Genomic DNA, 25808 nt, shown 5'->3' on the forward strand with positions numbered 1-25808 from the left:
CTTGATTGTATCACAAGCAGGGAAATTGAGAAAAATGACAGCCCTGGTTAAAGCTGCCATATTTGGTTATGTGTGACAAGAGGCACAGGCTCTGTGGTGGCTGGGTTGGCGGCGTGGGGAGGAGAAAGGGGCGAGAAATCACTTGCCACTGGAGCTACATGGAAATGAAAATAAAATGTCATCGCATTTGAAGGAGCCCAGGGTGTGGAGAGAACTCCTCAGCGAGGAAGAGGCTCATTTGTGGTTATTTATTAGGCTCCATCTCATCCGAGCTGTGATTAACAGACGTCAGCTGCAATTTTTGACATTGCAGAGGTGGTTTTTGGGGTGGGGAGAAGAAAGCTATGGGACTGCTCTGCAAAGCACATCCTGAAAGGAAAACCAGAAGTGTGTGGTTTAACAAATATTTACCGGTTTGAGAAGTTAAATTGCCACACAGCTCTCAGGCACTTTCCTCAAGCTGAGCAGGAAAGGGTTGGAGGAAGAGGTGCCAAGGCTTGGGGAGGGAAGGGAGGGCTCGGAGCTTCCCTGCCCTGGGCAGGGCACGAGCCTGGCTGCCCTCCACTGCCCGAGCTCAAAGTCTCTCCTCCAGCCCGAGCTTTCAAAAAAAGGCTCAGAATTCTTCTGTTGTTCGGTCTCAAGGCAGTTCATTGCAAGTTATCTAAAAGATTTTCTTCTGGGGCTGCTGTGGTTTGCTCACAGCTCAGGCAGAGGCACACACACACCCTGACATCCTCTCTGACCCCGACTGCTTCTTCTCTCCCACCCAGGGCTGCTGCTGTCTTTTATATGGTACATTACGTGTGACATGGTTACAGTTTTTCCCAATGCCTATTACCTATATTAAATGGTGATTTTCCATCTTTTATATAGTATATTACGTGTTACATGTTTACAGTTTTTCCCCAATGCCTATTACCTATATTAAATGGTGATTTTCTACTCTAAACCAATCTGGGAGTGCCAACATCACCAAGAACATGGAGGTGAGGAAGGAGAAAGAGGGAGGACAGGGCACGCCCAAATCCAAAATCCATCTTAAACCCTCTGACCCCCATGTACTAAACAAAACCCCCTGTACAGCACTCAAAAATTCTTCCCTCTACTTTGTGACTACTTCTACTCTAATATCTAAACTTTTGTGATTCCTTGTTCTTCCTGCAAGGTTGGTAACTCATTCCATGGCTCAAACCCAAAATCACAGCTGTTTGCAGCTGCCTGCCAGGGTCTCAAATGCTTCTGACCTGGACCTGGAACCTCCAAAAATGTCTGAGGGACATTTTGAGTTCTGACATTCCACCACTCCTCACGTCCCTAGTGGGGTGACCCCACCTGGGAGATGTCTTTGCATCCCTGCCTGGCTCCCTGGGCAGCTCAGACCAAACCAGATCCTTTGAGAAGCAGCCAAAGTGCTGCTGACAGCATGGGGAGGATTCCCAAACCCCGCTGGAGTCTGGAATTGTGAATCCTGCTCCGTTTGGGGAATGCCACAAGGAGCAGGGCTGGGCTGTGCTCCTCTGCTGGCAGCAGGTGCTCCGTGCCCTGAGGAGCCTCCACCCTGAACAGAAGTGTCAGAAATCCTGCAGAGCTCCCCGAGGAGGCAGCGAATGGATCTGAGGAACAGAGATCTTCTTTAAGATCCCTTTTTGATGGGCAGGGACACTTTCACTATCCCTGAGGTTGCTCAGAGCTCCATCTAACCTGGCCTTGGGTGCTTCCAGGGATGGGGCAGCCACAGCTTCTCTGGAAAATCCATTCCAGGGCTTCTCCACCCTCACAGCGAAGAATTCCTTCCTAATATAACACAGTATTAAATCACCAAATCTGATTTTAATCCTAGGAGACCCTGGCAGTAAAAGGTCCTGGCTCCACAAGGCTGATGTGAAAACCCAACCCTGGTGGGGAAGGGACAATTCCATTTGACTTCCAGGAGCTGGAAGAGTCAACCCCTCTTTTTTTGTTTTGTTTTGTTTTTTTTTTTCTTATTTCTTTTGTGATCAGTTAAATAATTGATCCTAAATTCTGCACGTACCAGAGGAAGCAGAATTTTAACTAGATTTTAATTACTTGTTTGCTCTTGGCAGGAGCCACTCAGCACAGAGAGAGATGCGTGAATTTGCTTCTGTTCATCCCCAACGCTGCATCCTTAACAGCCTCCCGGGTGGAGAGGGGGCTGGGAGAGGCAGCTTGAATGGTTTTTTCCTTTTGGCTGCTATTGTTGGGCTGACAGAAAACCAAGGCACTGTCACTCACATCACAAATGCAGATTTGGAGCTTTCCTCCTGGGATACCAGGAATTTGGGAGGGACTGGGGGAGATCTGGCCCCTCCTGAGCTTCAGGGAGAAGGTAAAACAATGGAGAATGCAAATAAAACAGGATTTTTGGGAGTTCAAGACAAGTTTGGCTAAGCAAACACACAACACTGTGTACATGCTTGCACACACGAATCCCTTGGGAATATTCCCAGCTGTTTTGAAACAGAAAAAAAAACTTGCCCCACTCTTGGAAGTGTCCAAGGCCAGGCTGGACAGGGCTTGGAGCACCCTGGGACAGGGAAGGTGTCCCTGCCCATGGCAGGGGTGGCACTGGATGAGCTTTGAGGTCCTTTCAACACAAACCATTCCAGGATCCTGTGGTGCTACAGCTGTGCTGAGAGCACCCCCTGAGCTTAGGGAGCTTTCAGGGGCTGCTGCTCTTTAGGGTGATCAGATGAGGAGGCTGGGAGCAGAGGCAGAGCCCAGGGCTGGGAGCTCAGCCTGGCACCCTGTGCTCCCCAGGAGGGACATGACGTTCCCCTGGGGTTGGAAAGCCGAGGCTGATCTGCCTCTAGAGCATTTCCAGGAGGTGACAGCAAAAAAAACCAATGCAGGATTCCTTCCTGACGGGATTCTCAGGTGGGAGAAGGCAGCAGGAGAGCAAAGCCGAGACCAAGAATGGCCTCAACACCAGCAAGGAACACCCACAGATATCCCAGCTCAGCCTCCCTGCCAGTTTTACCACTAAATCCAACTGGATGGTGACTTCCAGCCAAGTTTCTGCAATTGAGGGGCCACCCAGCCACGCTGTTGCACCCTTCCAGCCAAGCCTGCCCTCAGCACACCTCACTCAGAGGCCTTAAAGCCACTTAAAGCCACTCTAAACCCCTCCTACAGCCCTCACCATGCCAAAAAACCCATGGTGTGCCCTGGGAGGAGTGGGGACAGAAGCCAAAGGGCTGGGGGTTGAATAGGAATGGAATTCACCCATCCTGACACAGAGCAGAGAGAGAGAGGGAAGCAGGAAATAAAGGTCGAGCACATTTGCGTTTAAATAAGAAACCAAAATATTTTTATGAGTCGTTCATTATTCTCCTCTAACCAGGCAGGTTTGCATGCAAATAATGGAGGGGCGTAAATGGCTCTGAAATCGGGCTCTTACCATGTGAACTCGGTAGAGAATGCTAATTCCCAGAGTCATGAAGGGCTTGGAGAAATCAATCACCTTCTCCCGCTCCGCCGTGATCGTCAGCCCCGCCACGGCCAGGTCAGCTTTCTGGGGAGGAGGGAGAAGGAAAAGTCAGAATCCTGGGCAAGCAGCACCCCTGGGGCCACAGAGGAGCCCTGCTCCTGCAGCGGGGATGTCCCAGCTTCTGGGACGTTGCTGGGGGAGCGGCAGGAGCTCTGCACCCCTGCTCCCCACGCCCCTCTGCCTGGCTGCCTTTCACACAAGCCTAGCTCAAACTCACCCCAAAGTTTATCCCACCCTGTGCTCTGGAGCATTCTCCCCATTTTCCCTTCCCTTTCTCCATTTCTCCTTCCCCTTCTCCATTTTCCCTTCCCTTTTCCCATTTCTCCCTCCCTTTTCCCATTTTCCCTTCCCTTTCCCCATTTTTTCCTTCCTTTCTCCATTTCTCCTTCCCCTTCTCCATTTTCCCTTCCATTTTCCCATATCTTTCCCTTTCTCCATTTCTCCTTCCCCTTTTCCATTTTCCCTTTCCACATTTCTCCTTCCCTTTCTCCATTTTTTCCTTCCTTTCCCCATTTCTCCTTCCCCCTCTCCATTTCCCTTCCCTTTCCACATTTCTCCTTCCCTTTCCCTATTTCCCCTTCCCTTTCTCAACTTTCCCTTCCCTTTCCTCATTTTCCCTTCCCTTTCCTCATTTGCCCTTCCCTTTCCTCCTTTTTCCTTCCCTTTCAGGCTGGAGCAGCTCCTTCCCCCAAATTCTCACAGCCCGATTGCCATTTTTATTCATTTAATGCATTAAAACCTGGAGCCATAAACCAATAAATATTATATTAATCTACAGAAAACACAACCTCCCCCCTTTCCCCGTTGAACACAGCTGTCCCTTCTGGTACAAGCAAGCACCACAGGTTGGTGACAAAGCAGCATCCTCACCCCTGAGCCATGGAGCTCACAAACCTGCCAAAATCAGACCTTCAGAACTGCAGATCAGTCTCCAAACAAAAAAAATAAAATAATAAAATTCAGAGGACTGGCATTAAAGTTTGCAGATTGACCTGCGAAGCAAATGAGATTAGGGGGGAGAAAAAAAAATAAAAATAACTTCTTCTCATGTTAATACCCTTGTAATATAGATAAGGGATTTGAATTTTAAATATTATTTTTATTACTTTAGCTCTTTTAATGTCTGTAATTGCTTTCTGTAAAAAAATGAAACCTCCACTCCCTTATCCATTTGTTTCTCTGCTTTGCAGGAAGATGATTATGCATGTGGAAAAAGAGATGATGGGGGAGAAAGAAAAGCTGTTTGCACTTTTTGTCCCTAAATTTGACAAGGTCTGTGCAGATGCCAGGGCTGATGGAGGTCCTGGGAAAGGCTGCAAGAGAGGAGAGCAGCACTGCTGGAACCAGGAGGGGGAAAAGGAAGGGAAGGTGACCCACGAGCCCAGGAAGGGGTCACGGAGAAGGTGACACCTTGGACGTGCTGCTTGGAGGTTTTTACAACTGTTTCCAAGCAGCTCTTACCGATTCCTGAGAGGTTCAGGCTGCAATGAGTTAGGAGCTGAGGAGAATTTCTGCACAGCCAGACATTTACCCACAGGCTTTTTAAAAGGCACCAATAATCCCAACGCGGTGTGTGAGCAGTTGAGCCCTGTGTAAACAGCAGCAGATTACTGAAACGGGATCAGTTCATCTCTGGGACGTGGCATGTGGAGAATTTTATCTATGAGGAAAGCTTAAAGCTTCCTAAACCCCTCTTGTCTCTGCTTAAAAGGTTTGTAGGTGCCATTGTCTGTGGCAGACACGTTCTTCTCTCAGGATTTTTTCATAGAGGAGCACAGAGAAAAGAAAGAGAAAATAATTTCTATTTCTGCTCCTTGTTTTTCCCATGTGGAATGTGTGTGGAGAATTGTTTACCTGGGGTGATGCTTGGTTGGATTCTGGTGAGGATTGTTTGAGCCTGGTGGCCAACCCAACCCACCTGGGGCTGGGCTCTCAGAGAGGGGCACGAGTTGGGAGTTAGATATGGGAGTTAGAAAAAGTTGTTTTGTAGTTTTAGTATCTCCTTTAAATAGTATATTAATGTATTATTGTATAGTTATAATAAAGAAATCATTCAGCCTTCTGAGCTGGAGTCAGACATCAGCATTTCTTCTCACCAGGTTCACCTGCATTTACAATAATTGTCCCACTTCCTAAACCCCTCTTGTCTCTATTAAAAGGTTTGTAGGTGCCATTGTCCCGGGCAGAGCTCTCCAAGCAAAGCCCCTGCTGAAAATACAGCTTAGTCTGACAATGGAATTCTCCTCTCAGTTCTCCAAATTAAACACAGTTCCACCAGCAAAGTCACAGACTAAAGCAGAGGGTAAAAATGCCATGGCAAAAGGATTTCATGCCAAAGCTTTCAGGAAATTTTCATTCCTGTCCAGGGGAAAATCTAAAGGCGATGTTGAAGGAGCAGCAGCATCCCCAGGTCTGTCCAGATTTGGGGTTCTCTGGGGAGAAACAACATCTTGGTGTTGCTGAATCATCAGCAGCATCCTGTGCTGCTCTTCCCTACACAAAATACAGGGCAAATCCATCCCCCTGCCTTTGTCAGGGAGCAGAGGCACAGCACAGCCTTCCCCAGGCACTCAGACTTTGTGCCCAGCTCCCTCATCTCTCATCTCCATCAGAGTTATTTCCTTCTGCTCATCCCCTGCTAACTTTTCAGGAGTTCTGCCACATCAGAGGAGCAGAACTTTGTGCAGCAGAGCTCCAGCTCCTCATCTCTCTCCCTCTCTCTTCTCTCTGCAGGTTCAGTCATGCAAGTTAAGAGCTGATCTCTGATAGCAGGAGACTTTGATCTGGGAATGGCATGCAAAGACTTCTCTGCCTGAATTTCATCCATTTCATGCTTTCAACTCGGCTTCCTGACAAAACTTTTTGGGATTCACTGAGCTCGGTGGAGCTGCAGAGGAGCTCTGCAAAGCTGAGTTCTCTCCAGCCTCCCCACCTGAGCACAGGTAGGTGTTGGCATTTTGTGGGCTAAGGAATGCCCTGGGGGAGGAGAAATGGATTTTGTTTTGTTTCCCCACACTCTGTCCACATCTGGGCTCCGGGGAAAGGGAAAAATAGGAGGCAAAGGATTGGGAGTGAGGGGAAGAGGGGCTGTTTTTCATCCTGCCAGCACAATTGCAGCTATAAATACTGGCATGAAATAGGCTTGGAAAAAGACCCAGACTTTTTGGGAGTGGAGACAACCACTTCTCTTGACAACACACCGCCCAAGCAAGGCCAGACCCTCGCTAGGTGAGAGGAAACCCAGGTGGGCTGGCGTGCCAGACAAAAGCTGCCACCACCACCACCCTACCTGGCGTTCCCGTGGGCTCTGCCTGCATCAGGGCTCTGGAAAGGACATTAAACACGGGGGCTGAGCCGGGCTCCCGAGGAGGAACAACAATTAAGCATCCTTCAGGAGCAAATTGCAGGGCCTGCCAGTCCAGAGGCGGCATCCGCCCCCTCGCCGCGGGCTCTGACAGGGCTCAGCTCGGAGCTAATGGTGATGAATGGGCCCTGACGTCAGCCCCAGCCCGAGAGGATCCCAGAGAAGCCTCCCACGGCATGGGATGGCAGAAAGCAGCCAGAAGAAGAGCCCAGTGCAGCCCCATGGCCACCCCGGGCTGTGCCAGGCTGCGGGGACACAGCGCAGGCAGCGAGGCTGGGGCTGGGGATCTCTGTGTCAAACACCTGCAGAACAAGCCAGGACAGCTCTGGGGGCACAGGGCTGGGATCCTTTCCAGTCCCTGGCTTGAGCAGTTCCTTGGATGCCACATCCCCTGGGTGCTTGTGACAGTGGCGTTGTCACCAGCGCTGCTCATGTTTGGGAATCCAGAACTTCCCTCTGGCTGCCCTGGGACCCTGGCAGGGTCAGGAACCCCCCTGGACAGAGCCCCCAGAGACACTGGCTGTGATCTCTGCCCATGGAAAAGAGTTTCCAATCTTACAGGATCAATTACCAGCTCTGAGTGTTTGATACCAGTAATAATTAAGTGTGGCACGGGTGCAAAAGTAAAATTTTAGGATTCTAGATGAGGGGTCCAAAGGGGACAAGCTGGAGGAAATTGGGTGTGCCTTGTCCTTTTTCTCCTTCTTCATGCCCTCCATGTCTCACTGTGGTGTTGGCATTTTTCTGTTGGTTCAGGCTGGGGACACACTGTCCAACGTAGGTGACAGATATTGGCACGTTCTTGTAAATGCAGCCCAGGGAGTTTCTGGTATTTAATGTTTGTCACATCCCACTGAGGGCAGAGCCCCACACGCTGCCCTGCAGGACAGAGCTGGGCAGGGCAGCAGAACATGTGAGATATAAACAGAATAAACAACCTGGAAACCAGCACAGACCAATTCTGGCTTCTGCTTTGGCAGGGGGCTGACAGACAGAGACTTTCTACAATCTCAGAATCACCAATACCTCAGATTCTGACACCCACCGAGCCCTGAGAGCACAACCAGGGCCAGCAAAGCCTTCTTCTGCACTGTCCCTGTGCTCAAAAGGCCTCACAGAAAGGTGAAATAGCTCTTCAAGCTTCAGGACCCACCGCTGCAGAGCCAGCAGCCCTGGGGGTGTCCCTGGGGAAGCCCATCCAGCTGGAGGTGGCCCTGATGGATCCCCAGAGGTTCTCTGCTGTCCCATGGCACTCCCCGATGCCCAGATGCCCATTCCTGCATTCGGAGGCACGAGGGGCACTCCAAACAGGTGTCTGGGGTTTTTTTAAGGACAAGTGTGAGTCCTGCCGTATCAGAAGTGACAGCCTGGAAAGCCTGGAGGCTGCAGCTCTCCCTGCAAGCCCCAGTTGGGGCAGGGTGAGCACCTGGTGCAGGTGTCAGCCTCCGGTCTGCCCTGGCCCGTGCTTGCTCACCTGGCCTCTCTCTGTGGGAGCACCAGGTGCTCGCCCTGCCCGTGGCAAAGCCAGCTGAGGTGCAGCACCAGGGACACAAAGCACGCAGGGGCAGCAATGGGACCAGCCCAGCTCACACCTTCTCCCCATCCTGGTTTGATTTTCCAGCAGTGCTCTGCAGACCCCTCTGCCCGTCCCCTCGCCGTGCTCGCACAGCCACCCACTGCCCCTCTCCTTGTCACAGCTGCCACCAGCACGGCTGAGAACAGCCTCCCCTGCCTCCCCTCAGCCACACACAGCTTTTCTCTGCACACCGTGAGAGGGGAGCAGGACTCTGCCAGCTATGGAGAGTCTTTCCCTTCTTTCCCTTTCCTGCCGTCCCCAGCTTTGGAGCAGCTGAAGGGAAAGCAGTGCCTGGCCACCAGCAAGGAACACCAGCACCCCAAAGCTTTAAGGGCTTTCCTGCTCTTGGTGTTGCTGCTCCTGAGGCTGGACAAGATGGGCTTCATGTCCCTCCCTTTAAAAAGGGCTTTGATCACCACTGATCCTGGCCAGATTCGAGCCAGGCACGGTGGGACAAGGCCAAGGCTGTCACGGTGCTGTGAAAACACATCCCTTGGTTTGTGTCATGCCAGAGAATTCATTTCAGCTCGAGGATGTGCTGGAGAGAGAGAGAAGGGGAAGAGCAGGCACCATCAGGGACTCTGAGCCAGGGCTGCACTGCAGCAGTGAGGAGCAGGATGTAATTCTTCCAGCCCAAATGCCCTTTAAGTCTCTGATGCCAGAAAGGAGGAGATGAGGAGATTTGCTGCTCTCCCTTGTTTGTTTGTCTGTGCCAGAGCCAGGAGGGCTGACAGGGAGAGTGGCTTGAGTGCCCTGCTCACTCCAGAATGAGCAGGGTGCTGCATCTCCCTGCCCTGCATGCTCAGAGGGACAATTCAGGGCAGGCTTTTTGCCTTTGTGACATGTCTCACTGCAGGATGGGCTTGAGGAACTCCTCATCAGGAGCTGGAGTGACAGGACAACGGGGAGAGGCTTTGAACCGAAAGAGATATTGGGAAGGAATTCTTTCTGTTGTTGGAACTCAAAATGTCTCTCAGACATTTTTAGAGGTTCCAGGCCTTGGTCAGAAGCATTTTGGACCCTGGCAGGCAGCTGCAAACAGCTGTGATTTTGAGTTTGAGCCATGGAATGAGTTCCAAATTTGAAGGTGGAACAGCCACGAAAGGTTAGATAGTATAGCAAAAGTAGTTACAAAGTAGAGGGGAAATTTTTTTAGTATTGTACAGGGGGGTTTTAGCACCTGTACAGGGGGGATTTTTACTTTGTACATGGGGGTCAGAAGTTCTAAGATGGAAGAAAGTGGCCTGAGCCTGTTCTTCCTCCTTCTTCGTCTACCTTGTCTCCATGTTCTTGGTGATGCTGGCATTTATGGATTGGTTTAGAGTAGAAAAGCACTTTGTAATATAGGTAATAGGTATTGGGGGAAAACTGTAAACACGTAATACGTAATATATCATATAAAAGATAGCAGCAGCCTTGGGTGGGGAGAGAGAAGAAGAAGACAGCAGACAGAGCCCGGGGATCTCACACGCTATGAGGGTGGTGAGGGGCTGGGATGGAATTCCCAGAGAAGCTGTGGCTGCCCCATCCCTGGAATTGTCCAAGGCCAGGCTGGATGAGGCTTGGAGCAACCTGGGATAGTGGAAGGTGTAAAAGGGGGTTGAAACTAAATCACAATTCCCTGATTCCGAGTCCTTCCAAGTGGCTTCTCCCAAGCCAAACCTCCATGAGCTGATCACAAAGTGTACAGGATTCCCAAGCCACCCCAGCTCCCCTCTCCCTCACCTCCCAGCCTGTTTTGTGAGCAGGTCAATAAGATATGTACTGCTGAATTTGGGTCAACAAGGGATTTGTGTTTGTACAGCATCCTGCTCAATCATATCAGGGTGCACAATTAGCTGTAATGGAATTCCCAGCGCTTAAGAATAAATCAATAGCTGGTTAATTTAGGAGCAATAAAATGAAATATTTTCTCCCAAATAGCCTAGAGTTGCTCTGAGGAGATTCTGTGCCGCAAAGGGATTACAAGGGAGGCTGGATAATTCTGTGACCTTTTGGTCCTGCACCTTAAGTGAGTGTGAGTCAAACCTTATTTTCCCATGGCTGATCAGGATCAAGGCGAAATTATTTTCCTGTGTTGGACATAGGCAGAGCTTTCATTTTTGGGAAGAACTGGGGACTTTTATGAGAGGTTTGTGCCCCAGCTGATCCCCTTTTTGTCCTAAAGGGTGAGAGTAAAAATATAAATATATATATAAATTTATATAATATATAAATCCACTGAAAGGGGAATACGTGTGCCCAGCACAGGATCTGCTGGATCCCATGGGACAGGGGTGAAAAAGGGGTTGGAATCAAGGATAAACTCCCTTGGGAACTGGCTGGCAAAGATGGACAAAAGCCTCTTGGGCAGTGAAATGCCCTCAAAAAACAACATCCCAGGCAGCCCTGAATAAACACAACACCAAGCACACCCAGCTCTGCCCTGGCTGACCTGAGCTCTCTGTCTGGGATTGATCAAAAACTTGCTGAAACCATTATAAAAACTCTCAGGGATATAGGGAGAACAAGAGACAAAGCTGTTTCTCTTCCCCAATTTGTGATCCAGCCTCACAGGCTCTGACAGCTCTGCCCTGCAGAATCAAAAAACCCTCCTAAATAAAGCTCGAGCTGCAGAAGAAACAAACGGTTTCTGTGTGAAGATGAAGCTAAAATACTCATCACTGGAGAAAAACAACCTTCCAAAAAGTCTCATTTAATGAAGAGGAACTGCCAAGGTTAGTAGGCCAAGAGTTTGATGGCTGCTCCCTTCTTTTGAGCTCTCAGCTCCTTCCCTCTTGCCTGCCCAAAGGAATGCTGCAGGAGTGTAATTGTGTGTGTGTGTACACACTGAGACACAAAGATGGGGAAAAACTATGCCAATAGCCTGGAGCATTTGCAAACAGCCTCCCAGAAGCTCTTTTAGAAGAGCAGATGGGGGTGGGATCTCAGCTGGCGGTGAGAGCGACTGCGTGGGGAAGGGTGACCCCAGAGACAGGGAGAGCTCAGGGGAGTCTCCAGACTGTTCAGTGACCCGCAGAAAACCCCAAATCCCTCCCTCTTCAGACAAACAGTTGTCCCAGCTGACCTCAAACACCCAGTTGAAACTCCTGAAGTGGGATGAGCATCGCCCTTTGCCACGTGGGGGAGAAGCAGAAAGTGCCAGTGGGCATTTCTAGAGATCCTGGACCCATTAAAGAGCACAGGACCATGGAAAAGACCTCCAAAATCCTCCAGCCCAACTTCCAGCCAAATTCCACTGTGCCCAATAAACCACAAGGGGAAGTGATGCTCATTTTCCAGGGAGGAAAAATCTGACAGGAGCCTCAGATCCCTGCCTGGAGCCACAGGGGATGGATTTGGGCCCTTGCTCCTCTGCTCTGCAGAAAGCAAATGACTCAGGGTCTCCTCTCCCACAGTGAGGGGATTATCACCAACCCACGTCACCGTGGATTTGTCACCAGCTGGGAAAGTGGCACTGGACTCTCAGGGGCACGTCAGGAATGACAAGGCAGGAATCAATGAGGAAGTATTGGCTTAAATAGCATCAATCCCACCGTGAGCTGTGGCTAAGCCTATTTTCCCAAGGATCTCAGAGCATTCTGTGGGCTGTGTTTAAGCTTCAGGAAGCCTGGGAAATACCACAGAGGAAAACAAAGAGCAGGGAGAAGGGTCCAGGCTGGCTGAGCCCAGGAGTACACAGAATTATTGTCAAACCCAGCAAAATAATTCAGTTTTCAGCTTTGCTGTTGGGCAGCAGCTCCACAGAGCAGAGCAGTGAAAAGATCTTGAGCCATGCGCTTCAAGGAAATAGGAAATGTGCTTCTCCAAAAGCAACACTGAGTTAAGCAGCTGAACTGAATCTGCCAAAACTTTTCTAGGCAGAAATGGGATTCTCACTTGCTTCCATCCCAGTGTGGTTTGATAAATTTTTTGCAGCTTCTACCAAGCTCTGCGTTTTCCTGTTGCAAGTTTTTGTTAATCTTTCCGCTAGGAAAAAAATAATCTATTGTGTAATGAGTTTTTACATGGGACGCCAGAGTCCAAACTTCCTTCCCAACAAAGTGAGCACCCCTGAGAGCATCCCACAGCCCTGCTCTTGCTCTGACTTCTTCCCACACTGCCACATCACCCCAAGAAACACATTTTCCATCAGGAGAACACGTTAAGTGCCAATCCTCTGCTCCAAGCCTCCCAAACAGACTAAACCCCCATCCAGCCTCATCATCACTGTCCTAGACGGCAAGGCAAGATGTATTAATTTCCCATCTGTTGGAGGTGTGGCAGTTGTCTTCTCTAAATTGGGCAGTTTTTCTTTATTTCTTCCACAAACCAATCCTCTATCAGGGGAGACATCTGCTGTTAATGGCCTATTGAATGTCACTGCATGGCTGATAAAATTACAGCTCCCACTGGGAGATGCTCCACCCAGAGGGAGGAGCCAAGCATTCCTACCTGGATATAATCTGGATTTTGGGACACCTGCACTGGATTTCCCAGAGGAACAGCTGCCTCTTGCACTGCAGGAAGACAGATTTTCTACAGGATCACTGCTCCAACAGAACCACACCTGACACTCCAGGAGGACTGCAGCCACAATTCCAATTGGACTGCAGCCAACAGGCTGTCAGGTTGTATTCTGACTTGTTTATTTTATATTTTTATATAAATATAAAAAATAAACAACTGTTTATTTTATATAAAATAAAGAACTGTTATTCCTGCTCCCACATTTTGCCTGAGAGCCCCCCCCCCCCTTAATTTCAATTTGGAGGGAGGAGCTCCAAAAGAAAAAAAACATCTTTTTTTCCCATTTCAGGAGAGGCTCCTGACCTCGTTAGCAGACACCTGCCTTCCCAAACCAAGACAACCAGGAAGCACTGTGGTTTGCAGCTCCAAAGCCCAGCAGAGCAGAGTTTAAAAGAGCAGCTGCTCCACTTACCCGAGCTATCAGCTCCCCGACCATCCCTGTCCAGGTGCCGTTGGCCTCGGGGACTCCGTAGACGCCATCCCCGACCAGGTGGATCTTGTAGTTGAAGCGCAGGATCTCCGCCAGCTCCTTCAGCATGTCCACACAGAAACCCTCGTAGCGGTCGTTGCCTTCCAGCTCCTGGTGGTTCCACTTCAGCATTAAGTAAGGGTTTTCCTGCAGTGAAACTGGGCAGCTGTCATTCCCATCTTAGCCGAGGCGTCCCGCCAGCACGGAGCAGGGAAGGCAGTGCCAGGGACTCACAGGGTGGCTTGGTTTGGGAGAAACCTTAGAAAACGTTGAGTTCTGAGCCCAAAAAGCACATCCCAGCACAATGGATCCCTCTCAAGCTGGATGTGATTGATGAGGAAAGCTTGGGAGCTGAGGTGTGCCAAGCTCTCAGAGCTGGCTGCACACTGGTGTTCCCTGGCCCCTGGTGTGTGAAGATCTGTCCTGGTTCAGGACACGAAGCAGAGCTAAGGGATGATGATTTGGGGGCTGTTTCCAACTGGGAAGTGCAAGAGCAGCCCAGTGACTTCTCTGAGTCATGGCACGACATCCAGACTTCAATCTCTCCTGGCACAGAGATATTTCTCCAGTCTGTCCCCTTTTCAACAAACTTTGTAGGATGTGAGGAGTTTGGGTGTCTTTAAAGGACCAAAAAAAAAATCACTGGACATGCAGAGCCTAGAAGGGAATCTGTACATGTGGTGCCTGTACATGCCAAGTTTCCATAAAAATCCTGCCCATTTTGGCCAATTTTTATAATTTTATGGGTAGAAGGGGCAAGTGTCCCTTCCAGCTCAGCAGCTGCACACCAAACAAGAGCCCCATTCAGATCTGGATGCAGACTGGCAGCGTGTCCCCATCCCAGCCCCTCTGAACCCATCAAATGCCATTTCCACATGAGACATTGACCTGGGCTTGGTTGCACTGCCAGGAATTGTCCCCCCAGGCTGCGATTCGAGCCTTGCTGTGTGAAATCAGGGGCAGGAGCAGGCAGCAGGATTCCAGCTGGATCTGAGCCCAGCACAGATACCCCAACAGACCAAACCCCTCTGGGTGCTGAGGGAAGGACCAAGCCCTTTCCTGTCCCAGCCGACCCCACCCCTGAGGGCTGGGCTGCCCGGTGGGAACTGCAGGTGCCCCCCTCCCTTACCAGGATGGTGGTGACAATGAGCGTGGTGTTGAACAGGCTGTCGGATATGTTGGAGGAGAAGATCCTGTTGTCCATGCTGAGCCCTTCAGAGACGTGCCAGTGGCCAATCTGGAGAGATAAACAGCACAATAAGGGGATTTATAGGGCGAGTCACTGCCCATATGGCTCTGGTGAGTGACAGCCCTCGAGCTGGCCTGTTTAGGGATGCTCCATTACCTTCACAACCCCAGAATGGGTCAGCAGAGAGATTAACCCTCTGTGCACACCCCCACCTGCTCTGCAGGGCCATCAGCCTGGCCCTGTGCTGCCTTCCCACGTGTCCTCCCTGCAGAGCCCTGCACGGGGACAAAGCTGGGAGCTGGGAGGCACACAGCCTGGTGTGTTGTCCCCAGATGCCACCAAATGGGTCCATCTTAGCCAGAAGTTCCTAATCTTTGGGCTTGTCCCTCTCAGCGTGGTGGTGGGAACCTCTGCCCTCCACCTTGGTGGCAGGTGATGGGACAAAGCCACCTTCTCAGTGCTGCTGCTCCATGACTTCTAGCTCTTAATTACCACAATTAGGCACTTCCAAATCCTTTGATTCACACCAATTGACCCACCCAAACATCAGTGTGGCTGCAGCAAACCCAAATTCCCAGCGTGGAGGGCAGGAACCAGTGGTTGCATTCCCCCTGGATGGCAGGAACCAGTCCCCCCAGGCTCGGGAGGACATCGTGATTCAGCTGTGACACAACTGCCTTCAGCCAGGGGGGAGGAATATTCCACAAAACCTAATTTTAACTTCAAGAGCCTAATCTCCTTCCCTCAGAGCTCTGGGCAGGGAGATCAGCACCTCCAGCAGCTCGTTCAGAATGTGCAAATTAAACTCCTGCTCTCTTATTGTCCTTAAAAGTGTGTCTGCTTTTCCTCCTCTGCTTTTCCTGGTGGATACAGGAGGGCTGAGGGAGGTCAGCTCCATCTGAACCACCTTTTCCTCCTCTGTCCCATCAGGTTCCAGCACTCTGCTGGTGTCCTCTGACACCTCTCTAGTGGCCCTGAGAGGCAGTGGGTGACCCCAGAGGTGCAGGGGGGTTTTCAGAGCTTCTCCAGAGCAAATCCATGCCCACCCATGTCCTTGCTGTGGCACTGGGACTGAGGCAGGCTGTCCTCTCGCTGTCAGGATGGGACGAACGAATTGATTTTCCTCTCTGTCACGGGTTAATCTTGCTATGTGCAGGGGAGGGAAAGGCAGTGTGGAGCCCTGGGACTGACTCCGTGCCTGCTCTGGGCATTGTTTGGCCTCTGGTGTGACCAAAGGCTCGAGGACTTGGATCTGAGCCCAGCACAGACACCCTCACAGACCAAATCCCTCTGGGTGTTGAGGGAAGGGCCAAGTCCTTTCCTGTCCCAGGTGCAAATCCAGCTCAAGTGACCCAGAAGCCACAGTGGGAATCTGTGAGGAGTCCCAAATCCAGCCTCCTGATCCCAAGGCACAAGGAGCAGTGGGAAGGGCCAGCAGGACAGCTCTGCACTCAGAATCATCAAAGCCCAGCCCGGCACAGACAGCCCAGAAATGCCACCCCGTGCCTGAGAGATTTGTCCAAACTCTCCTGGAGCTCTGGCACCATTCCTAGTGCAGGGAACAACAGCCCCAAAAGTGGGAGATTTCCCACCCATTTGACGAGCAGGGAGCCCTTGGAGCACAGCTTTCACTGGTCTGAATCCAAGGAGGATAAATCCCCCCTGAATTCCCCAGCTCTGCTGATTGCTGAGCAGCAGCAATCGCCTCTCGGAGCAAGTCATCACTCACAAACATTGCCTAATTTTTCTCCCCTCCCGGATCTCTCAACCAGAGATTAGTGACAGATTAACTTTAATTTTAACAGCCCTCTCTGTTCTCCAATTTGTCCCTCCCCTGCTGGCACGTGCTGAGACTAATTGCCTCTTCTCCTGACACTGCGGTGGGCTTGACCTTGCTTTTAAAGGCACCAAGGCCATGAATCCCAGGTGCTGGGGCACTTCTCCCCATCCTGCTGGCCCCAGCTCCCCCTGTGCCCCTCACAGGCTGACAAAGCTCCTCACGCTGCTGTTCCTGCAGTGGCAGAGGGAGTCTGGGCCCCTCACACTCCTCTTCTGCAAGATGGATGTCAAGGTGATTTTAATCATCTCTATCTACATATAAAGAGCCTCTGGAAAACAGAAAACATATCCATCTGCTAAAAAACAATCAAATGCTCCACACGGACAGGGGTGAGACCATCCTGTTGTTAAGGCTCTAGACAAGGACTTCAGGGTTTTTAGGACTCGGGGTTTTTAAGTAGAGGATGTGATTGGTCTTTATAAATACTCCAGGTGGAGGAGGTCTGTAGCAAAGAGGTAGAACAGCTTTTTGAAGCTGAAACGATGGCGTTGGCACAAAAATAAATACATACAAACCAGCCAGAAATAAACAAGCTGACAAAGCAGGGGAGAGGCTCCTGATGATCAGAGGAGCTGGAGTGACACCTGTCCTAGAAGAGCAACGAGGGCAGCACAAGCAGCTGGGTGCAAGCTGGAGCTCAGCACCTTTCGAGAGGGATTACGTGACCTGGTGACAGCCCAGGGCTGGGTGGAGAAATTCCCTCCATGTCCTCAGGGATGTGTGGCCCCCACGGCATCACCCCTGCACCTCCCTGTGCCCCGAGGAGAGGCAGCTCTGCCTCAGAAACCCACAGGCATCTCGAGGCCAGCACAAACTGAAATTCGGGGGTGAAGCAGCCCAGAAAGCCTCGAGCCTGGAAGGAGCAGGGAAGTGCCATTGCTCGTGCCACTGCTCCATCCCCACAGGCAGCTGAGGTGCCTCAATTTAGCTGCTCTGAAAAAGGTGATATTTGGGTTGGTGGCACAGAAATATTTCTCATCTCTAGCAAATCCCCACGTGGAGCATTTCTGGCTCACTCCTTCCACCCTGTGTGGAGAAGCTTTGAGGCTCCTCGTGGTGTGAGGTGATGAAATACCTCTCAAAGCAGTGATTTTAATGAAATCTGCTTATTTTTCTGTAGGCATGGCGATGACAGGGCAAGACTTCTCCACGAGCTTCAGAGGCACCACAGGTATTTACCATTTACCATTCCCAGCTTCAAATTAAGGCAAAGCCAGTCCTGAATCCGGATTTTGGAAGAGGCAGACAGCACCAGGCACCTTGTGGGCTCTGATTCCAGGTGCTGTCCCCCAGCTTGCAGCCATCATCTCCTCCCCAGGAAAAGGGAGGAGTGCACAATGCAATCAAGGTGCCCCAAGGAGAAGGAATCTGGGAGTGACCGGGAAGGGAAAAAGGGAATCAAACAAATGAAGGAAATCCCTCTGAGGACACAGCCACGGGGTTGGATTCCTGAGTGATGCCAGCACAGCAAGGAGGCAAAAGTTCCTGCTCTGAGATTAGCACTGAAAGCATCAACTATTAAACCAAAGAGCCACGAGGTGCACACACACCTCAGCCCTGAGGCCACCAGCATCCCCCAGATGTCCCCTCCTCCCCAAATGTCCCCTCTGGACCGTGTGATTGACACTTGGCAGGGCTGTGGTGGCACCCCCGGAGCCTGCCAGGTCCTTGGGGGCAGAAACCATCGAGCTCGTGGCAGAACCTGTTCCTGGGCTGTTCCTGGGGGGCAGCAGCTGGAGAGGAACCGCTCCCACCGAGGCTGATTAGCTGCTGCTCAATTAAAAAGGTTTGCTGCGGCAGGGGCTGAGAAGGGTCCCAGAGGTGTTGGTGGGGAACTCATCTGTATCTCATCAACATCCCAATTAACAGCCCAAACCTTGCACTGCTCTGTCTCAGGACACCAGCAGGGCCTGTGGTTCAGAGGAGAATGTTGGGATTCATGAGGATGAGAGCTGGGGTCGGGGTCTGCTGCTTCCCCTTTTCCTCTCTAAATCACCTCGCCCATGAAGTTCCCAAACCTCGTGATTTACAGCAAATAACTCTGCTGCAACTCTGCAGTGTTTTTTAGAGGGGCAAAAAAATTAAAATATGAAAAAAAATTAAAAAATTTAAAGTTCCCAAACTTCAGCTCATGATTACAGGAAATCACTCTGCTGGAACTCTGCAATGTTTTTTAGAGGGGTAAAGAAAAGGGGGGAAAAATTAAAATATGAAAAAAAAACCCCAAAACTTTCCAAACCTTAGTTCATGATTTACAGCAAATCACTCTGCTGCAACTCTGAAGTGTTTTTTTAGAGGGGCAAAGAAAAGGGGGAAAAATTAAAAATATGATAAAAATAAAAAAAGAAAAAGTTCCCAAACCTCAGCTCGTGATTTACAGCAAATCAGTCTGCTGGAACCCTGTGGTGTTTTTTAGAGATGCAAAGAAAGGGGGGAAAAAATTAAAAAGATGACATTTACAAAACGCAGCCCTTGTCAGATCTATAGATCACCAGCACATTAATGAGCCTGTGCTTTATCGAGCATCCTGTGAGCAGAGAGAGCAGCTCTCATATGGCTGTGGAAAAAATTCCTCTGGTTAAGCTAAATCAGGAAAAGAAAGACGCGTTTGGTGCGTTACATAAATGTATTAAAAATTGGATGTCAAAAAGCCCTGCCTCCCCTTGCCCAAAAGCAGCAGCAAGTTAGAGAACCTAAGCATCTCTAATTTGCTCCCTGGCTGGATCAGCCTCCAAATTCTGTGAGCTCTCCATCAAAGCTGACGAGCTGGAAGTCCCTGTGGCTTCACTGGATGGAGGGAGAAGAGGAGGAGAGGGAAAGAGAGGAAGAGAGGAATGAGCTTGGTTAAAACCAAGCAGGGAATGGAAGTGTTTCAAACAAATCAGTTAATGCAACCCTTGGGAGCAAGATTGTCTCCAGGATGTGAATGCCTGTTCTTTACCCTGTTCTTTTAATTAAAATATTTCTAATGATTTATTTAGTTCTTTTCATTAAAAGGAGCCAGGCTGGCAACAAGAAAATAAGCATTTATGGCACAGCAGAGCTGCCTTTGGCTGTTCTTTGCAGGAACACGGAGGGGAGGAAGGTTGGGCAGGAGCCTGGCAGGTGTCACAGCTCTCTGGGGATGCTCCTCCCAGTTAAACACATCTCAACAAACCCCCTTAGGCTGGGAGGGGCCCTGCAACCCCTCTGGGCACTGCTGTGGGTCAGAAAAGCTCCCTGAGTGTGGGAACCCAGGGCTTCCCTCTGGCTGCCCTGGGACCCTGGCAGGGGTCAGGAACCCCCCTGGACAGAGCCCCCAGAGACACTGGCTGTGATCTCTGGCCATGGAAAAGAGTTTTCAATCTTACAGGATCAATTACCAGCTCTGAGTGTTTGATATCAGTAATAATTAAGTGTGGCACGGGTGCAAAAGTAAAATGTTAGGATTCTAGATGAGGGGTCCAAAGGGGACAAGCTGGAGGAAATTGGGTGTGCCTTGTCCTTTTTCTCCTTCTTCATGCCCTCCATGTCTCACTGTGGTGTTGGCATTTTTCTGTGGGTTCAGGCTGGGGACACACTGTCCAACGTAGGTGACAGATATTGGCACGTTCTTGTAAATGCAGCCCAGGGAGTTTCTGGTATTGAATGTTTGTCACATCCCACTGAGGGCAGAGCCCCACACACTGCCCTGCAGGACAGAGCTGGGCAGGGCAGCAGAACATGCGAGAGATAAACAGAATAAACAACCTGGAAACCAGCACAGACCAATTATGGCTTCTGCTTTGGCAGGGGGCTGACAGACAGAGACTTTCTACAATCTCAGAATCACCAATACCTCAGATTGTGACACCTGAGAAAGGCAGAAAAGCTGAGACAGGAGCAGTTTTATAAAAATCAGCCCTTTCCTGGTGGGTTTGTGACAGGGCAGGGCTTGCAGCCAGCCCCGGGGAACTGCCCTGACCTTCCAGCAGTTTCTCCCCGTGGCTGGAAGTGTTTCATCCCCCTGCAGCCTGATGGGGAATTTGGGAAGCTTGATCCCAGCGCAGCTTTCCTGGGCATGTCACAGACACAAAGCTCCTTTTTTACCGAGCTGTTACAGCAGGTCAGCAAAGGTTTTCTCCTGTCACGCCAGGTTTGTGGGGAAGAGATGAGACTTCAGTCTCAGGGCAGATCAGGTGCAGTCACAGCTCCCCAAGGAGCTCTGGGAGAAGCTCTGCTCCAAGAGGAGCTGTGAGTGTAACGTGCAGTCCCTGCCACACTCAAACACATCAAAACCAAAGCTGTCACAGGGAGCTTTGCAGCATTTCCTTCCCGAATCCAGCTGAATTTGTGCTCTTATTAATGCAGATGGGCTTGGATCTGTCACTTCTGTTCAGAGGGTGATGGGTTTGGGAGAGGATTAAAAGGGCATTGATGCTGTGAGAGATCTCTGTGGGGAAAATGCCATCCCAATCCCCCCTGCTCGCTCGGAGAAAGGCAGCATCAAAGCCAAGCTGTCACTTGACAGGTAAGAACTGGCAGGTAACATCCTTGCCAAGGCTGAAATTCACTGCTGCCAGGCCAGGAGAGGGTTCCTGGTGCCAAAATGCTCTGTTGGTGAGGGTAGGGTACAATAGCTTTTGTTCTCTGCCAGCATCTAGAAGTGGCAGTCTCTGAGAAAAGGGCAGCAGTGGAGCTGTCAGCAGGGAAACAAGACAGATGAAACCCCCCCTTTTTTTTTTTCCTCTGGGATTTGTATTTTTTTTTTCTCCTGAATATGGTTTGGATTTACCAGCAAATTCCTTGGATTTGTTTCATGTAATCTCATCAGTCTGAGATCCTCAACTTCAGCTCAAACCAGAAAATATGGCTTGGGCAGAAAGTGTGAGATGAGGAATTACCACTCAAATTAATGATTTTAATGAAATCTGCTCGGTGTTCTGTGGGCAGAGGAAAGCTGTGAGGAACCTACGAGCACCGAGACAAAAAGTAAATGAGTGTGAGCTAAGCAAACCTGTTAGACAGCAACCATAAACCCAGAGTGAAATGAACTTGAACTTCCCCTCACAGCGGGGAGATGATGGGCAGCTCTTCACATGGGGTTGCCCCATTTGCTTTCCTTCCCAGAAACAATTTGAAAAGATTCAAAGAACCCATTTTTTTTTCCCATTTCATAGAAAATTCCCCCATTTTCCCCCCATCCAAGTAATTTTAAGCAAATGCAGCCACAAGCTTAAGAACTAAAGGAGTGTGGGTGTGAGCTGGCACAGACTCCCTGCCCCAAATTAGCACCTGTGACAGGCCAGAGTTTGGCTCTGCTGTGGATATTCTCAGTTCAGTCAAAGAGAAAAAGAGAAAGATTTCTGCCTGGGAAAAGTCCAAGAGGAATGTAAACAATCGATTATCTTGTTTGTTCATATTGTTTGTAGGATGTTCTACCACACTGACCTAAGTCCAGTGCGCCAATCAGGTGAAATTATTTTACTTTAAGACCAATGGAATTAATGTTCATGATGTTCTCTATAAAAGAGAGAGGTGCTTTTGAATAAATTTTCGCTTGCCTTCTGAAATCGTGCGAGTCATTTCGCCCATCCCTGCCTCAGCAGCATCACTCTGCCATCACATCCTCCAGGGCCTGATGGATTAAGACAAATCCAAACCATCCTGAGGCACGTTCCTGGTGAAGTCCAACACGCTGAGTGACACCCTGAGCACCTCGTGGTGCAAACAAGGGGGGTTCACAGCCCGTTTTGGTCCCCAGAGCATCTCCCCAAGCCCAGGCCACCTCCCGGCTGCTCTCACCTGCCGGAAGCCACCACGAGTGTGCTGCAGGATTTTCAGGGCGTAGTTGGAGCGTTGGCCTTTGCTGTTGAATTCGATGTGGCCGGTGAGACCTTCCAATTCTACCTGTGCAAGAGAGACTCAGTTACAGCGCCCAGCGAGGCTGCCCCACCCCACTACAGGCATTGGTCTAATAGGACACGGGCAAAATTGAAAGAAAATCCTTTAGTCCTGAGCAGAAACCCAGAAACGGGACAAATTTTGAAGGTCCAAATTGAAGGTTCATTTCCACTAATAACCTGGGGCAAAAACTATGCTTGTGTCTCCAGAGGTTCAGGAACAAAGTGGATTCCAGCAAAGAATGGAAAGCCATATCAAGCTTTAAAAAAAATGCACTCTCAAACTCTAAACTTTTCTCTACTTAGCTTAACGTGTCTCTGCTCTAAACTGTAAATCCACATTCTCACTTCCAGCACCTAAGTTTGGAAGCCTTTTCCAAGGTCTCAGATCAAATCCTGTGTTTAATTCTAAGCTTTGGCTTACAGGCCCAAGGTTTTGAGAGTTCTCTGTCCAGAGCCCGGAGGGATGGCCCCACACACCCCACACTTCCAGCAGGAACAGCAATGCAACCCTCTTAGCTCAGTCCTAATTATTTTTGGAGTCTGGCTAGAGGAGAAAAGACAAGGAGAGGAGCAGGGAATCAGCAGCACAAGGTGCCGGACTCCCCAGATTTCCTTGCTTTGGAAAAACCAGCTCCACATCCCCTCACTGCCTCCCTCCATCCCAGGCTGTCCCTGGCTAAATGTGGGATTTAAAACAATGGGCCAAAGTGGTACAATGCTCAGGTTCAGCTCAGCTTTCCTTTGGGGGGAAAAAAAACTCTCATAAATAAAAAACCTTTATAAAATTTCCTTGTCTCATTTACGCTCAGGGTCAGAAAACTGTTCCTGCTGCATGGTCACCTCAGCTCTGAGGAGCCACAAACTCCAACTATTTCACAAGGATGGGATTTCAGAGTGTTCTCATGCCCGATTTAGGCTTGTTTGGTTCCACAAATGACAATTTTGGGTTCAAAGGAGTCCAAACCCATAGGGAAACATACATCTTGTCCTTTAGCTTTGAGCAATTGTACTGCATGATCTCGTATCAGCTCAAGTCGGAGCTCAAATCACTTAGAAACATTCATATTTAAAAAAAACAAAAACAAAAACAAAAACAATTGAAGTCCAGCTTTTTTGCAGCAAAGCCTGAAAAAGGGAGAGTTTCATGTCGTTCCAAGGCCGATGACAACCCAAACCCTCAGATCTCTCTTTTCACTACCTTCAAAGAGCCGATTTTATCAGTCCATTCGCACTCATCCTTTTTCTCCAGGCTCCAATACCCGGTAGGGCTTTCGGGCTGCCAAGTCTTAATTTTGCTGGTAGAACTTAAGGTTAGAGTGGATACACATGGAGTGTATCCTACAACTTCTGAATACTCCCTCCTCTCTCTGACGAGGCAGAATGTTCCAATTACTCATTTGTCCAGCATGTACCTCTCCGGTCTTTGAATTATTTTGGGAGTTTTGTCAGCCTTCCACTTCAATAGTTGCTCAGGAGTCAAACCCTCACCCTTCCAAGGCCATTTCTCAGTGGATTTCAGCCACCCACAGATCCATCAATTAGTCAACCCTAGTTCTGTGGCAATCTCCTGCATCAGATCCACAAATAGATTCTGGTCTGAAGCAGGCAATCCCCATTTTGTGTACTGTTTTTCCAATTGGTCATACCACTCACTTAGGGGTCTCAGCCTTTCCTGTTCCTCTTTTTCCTCATCTCGTCCTCCCGTCTCTTTATCTCTCGCATTACTTATTTTATTTCATTTTCTGGGTCCGTTCCTTCTTTATCCTCAGTGAAACAAAATGTTTTATCATCCTGTAGCCAGACCCTGCTGCCGGCAGCCAGGAGCAGCCCTCAGCCCCCCTCTCACCATTCTCAGGTAGTTCATCAGGCTGGTGCCGTGCTGCCAGATCTGTGCCGAGCCGCAGGACAGGGGCTTGACGCCGATCTCCTGGCTGCGGTTCAGCTCCTGCACCGCCGTCACCACGGCGTACACGGCGTCGAACAGCAGCGCTGAGGACAGCTGTGGGGGAAAGGAAAACATGAGTGCCCGAGCTCAGCCTAGGTCAGGGTAGCTCCGTGTGGTGGAAAAGTCTCTCCTCCAACCCGAGCTTCCAAAGAAAACTCAGCAGTCTCTGTTGTTGGGTCTCAAGGCAGTTTATTGCAAGTTATCTAAAAGATTTTCTTCTGGGCTGCTGGGGTTTGCTCACAGCTCAGGCAGAGGCACACACACACCCTGACATCCTCTCTGACCCCGACTGCTTCTTCTCTCCCACCCAGGGCTGCTGCTGTCTTTTATATGGTACATTACATGTTACATGGTTACAGTTTTTCCCAATGCCTATTACCTATATTAAATGGTGCTTTTCTATCTTTTATATGGTACATTACGTGTTACATGTTTACAGTTTTTCCCAATGCCTATTACCTATATTAAATGGTGATTTTCTATCTTTTATATGGGACATTACGTGTTACATGGTTACAGTTTTTCCCAATGCCCATTACCTATATTAAATGGTGATTTTCTATATTTTATATGGTACATTACGTGTTACATGGTTACAGTTTTTCCCAATGCCTATTACCTATATTAAATGGTGATTTTCTATCTTTTATATGGTACATTACATGTTACATGGTTACAGTTTTCCCAATGCCTATTACCTATATTAAATGGTGATTTTCTACTCTAAACCAATCTGTGAGTGCCAACATCACCAAGAACATGGAGGTGAGGAAGGAGAAAGAGGGAGGACAGGGCAGGCCCAAATCCCAAATCCATCTTAAAATCTCTGACCCCCATGTACAAAACCAAAACCCCCCTGTACAGCACTCAAAATTTCTTCCCTCTACTTTGTGACTACTTCTACTCTAATATCTAAACTTTTGTGACTTCTTGTTCTTCCTGCAAGGTTGGTAAATCATTCCATGGCTCAAACCCAAAATCACAGCTGTTTGCAGCTGCCTGCCAGGGTCTCAAATGCTTCTGACCTGGGCCTGGAACCTCCAAAAATGTCTGAGGGACATTTTGAGTTCTGACACAGACTGACTTGGGGAAGAAATCAGAAGGCTTTGGAATGCTGGATGCTTGCTTTATTAAAATTATACTATATTACATTAATATACTATTTAAAGAGATACTATCCTATTCCACATATTTCCTTCTTACTTACCTGTAGCAGAATTTCTGAGAGAGAGAGGAGAGAACTTATATTTAGAATGAAGGTTGAGCTACCCCAACCTAGGCCTCAGATACGGGCCTTGGTGAGCCCTTTGAAGCCTATGGCACAGTTAGAAATAATGTTAAGGTGTAAGCACAGAGTAATGAGCTTTCTGGGTGTGAATTAGATCTGCAGTGTGAAATTTAACCACCTCAAGACAAAGGCAAACAATGTTTGCTTGCCAATGAGAGTGTGCCCACAATTTTAAACTATATTGAAGTGTGTATAAACTGTCTTATAAACAATAAAGGGAGAATGTAGGATTAACTGTATTGGTTTGGATCTGTGT

General features: G+C 49.4%; 1 protein-coding gene across 1 annotated transcript in view; it reads right to left on the reverse strand.

Moving 5' to 3' along the window:
- Positions 1–25808, reverse strand: part of GRIK4 (glutamate ionotropic receptor kainate type subunit 4) — a 207878-nt gene that overhangs the window by 15420 nt on the left and 166650 nt on the right. Inside the window, exons 9-13 of the mRNA XM_031506858.3 lie at positions 24166–24318; positions 22219–22323; positions 14556–14663; positions 13370–13573; positions 3419–3532 (exon numbers count right to left, since the gene is read on the reverse strand). Coding sequence (XP_031362718.2) covers positions 3419–3532; positions 13370–13573; positions 14556–14663; positions 22219–22323; positions 24166–24318 — 684 coding nt within the window. The remainder of the gene's footprint in view (positions 1–3418; positions 3533–13369; positions 13574–14555; positions 14664–22218; positions 22324–24165; positions 24319–25808) is intronic.

This window comes from Lonchura striata, chromosome 24 (assembly GCF_050655825.1).
Source record: "Lonchura striata isolate lonStrDom1 chromosome 24, ASM5065582v1, whole genome shotgun sequence".
NCBI classification, from domain to species: domain Eukaryota; kingdom Metazoa; phylum Chordata; class Aves; order Passeriformes; family Estrildidae; genus Lonchura; species Lonchura striata.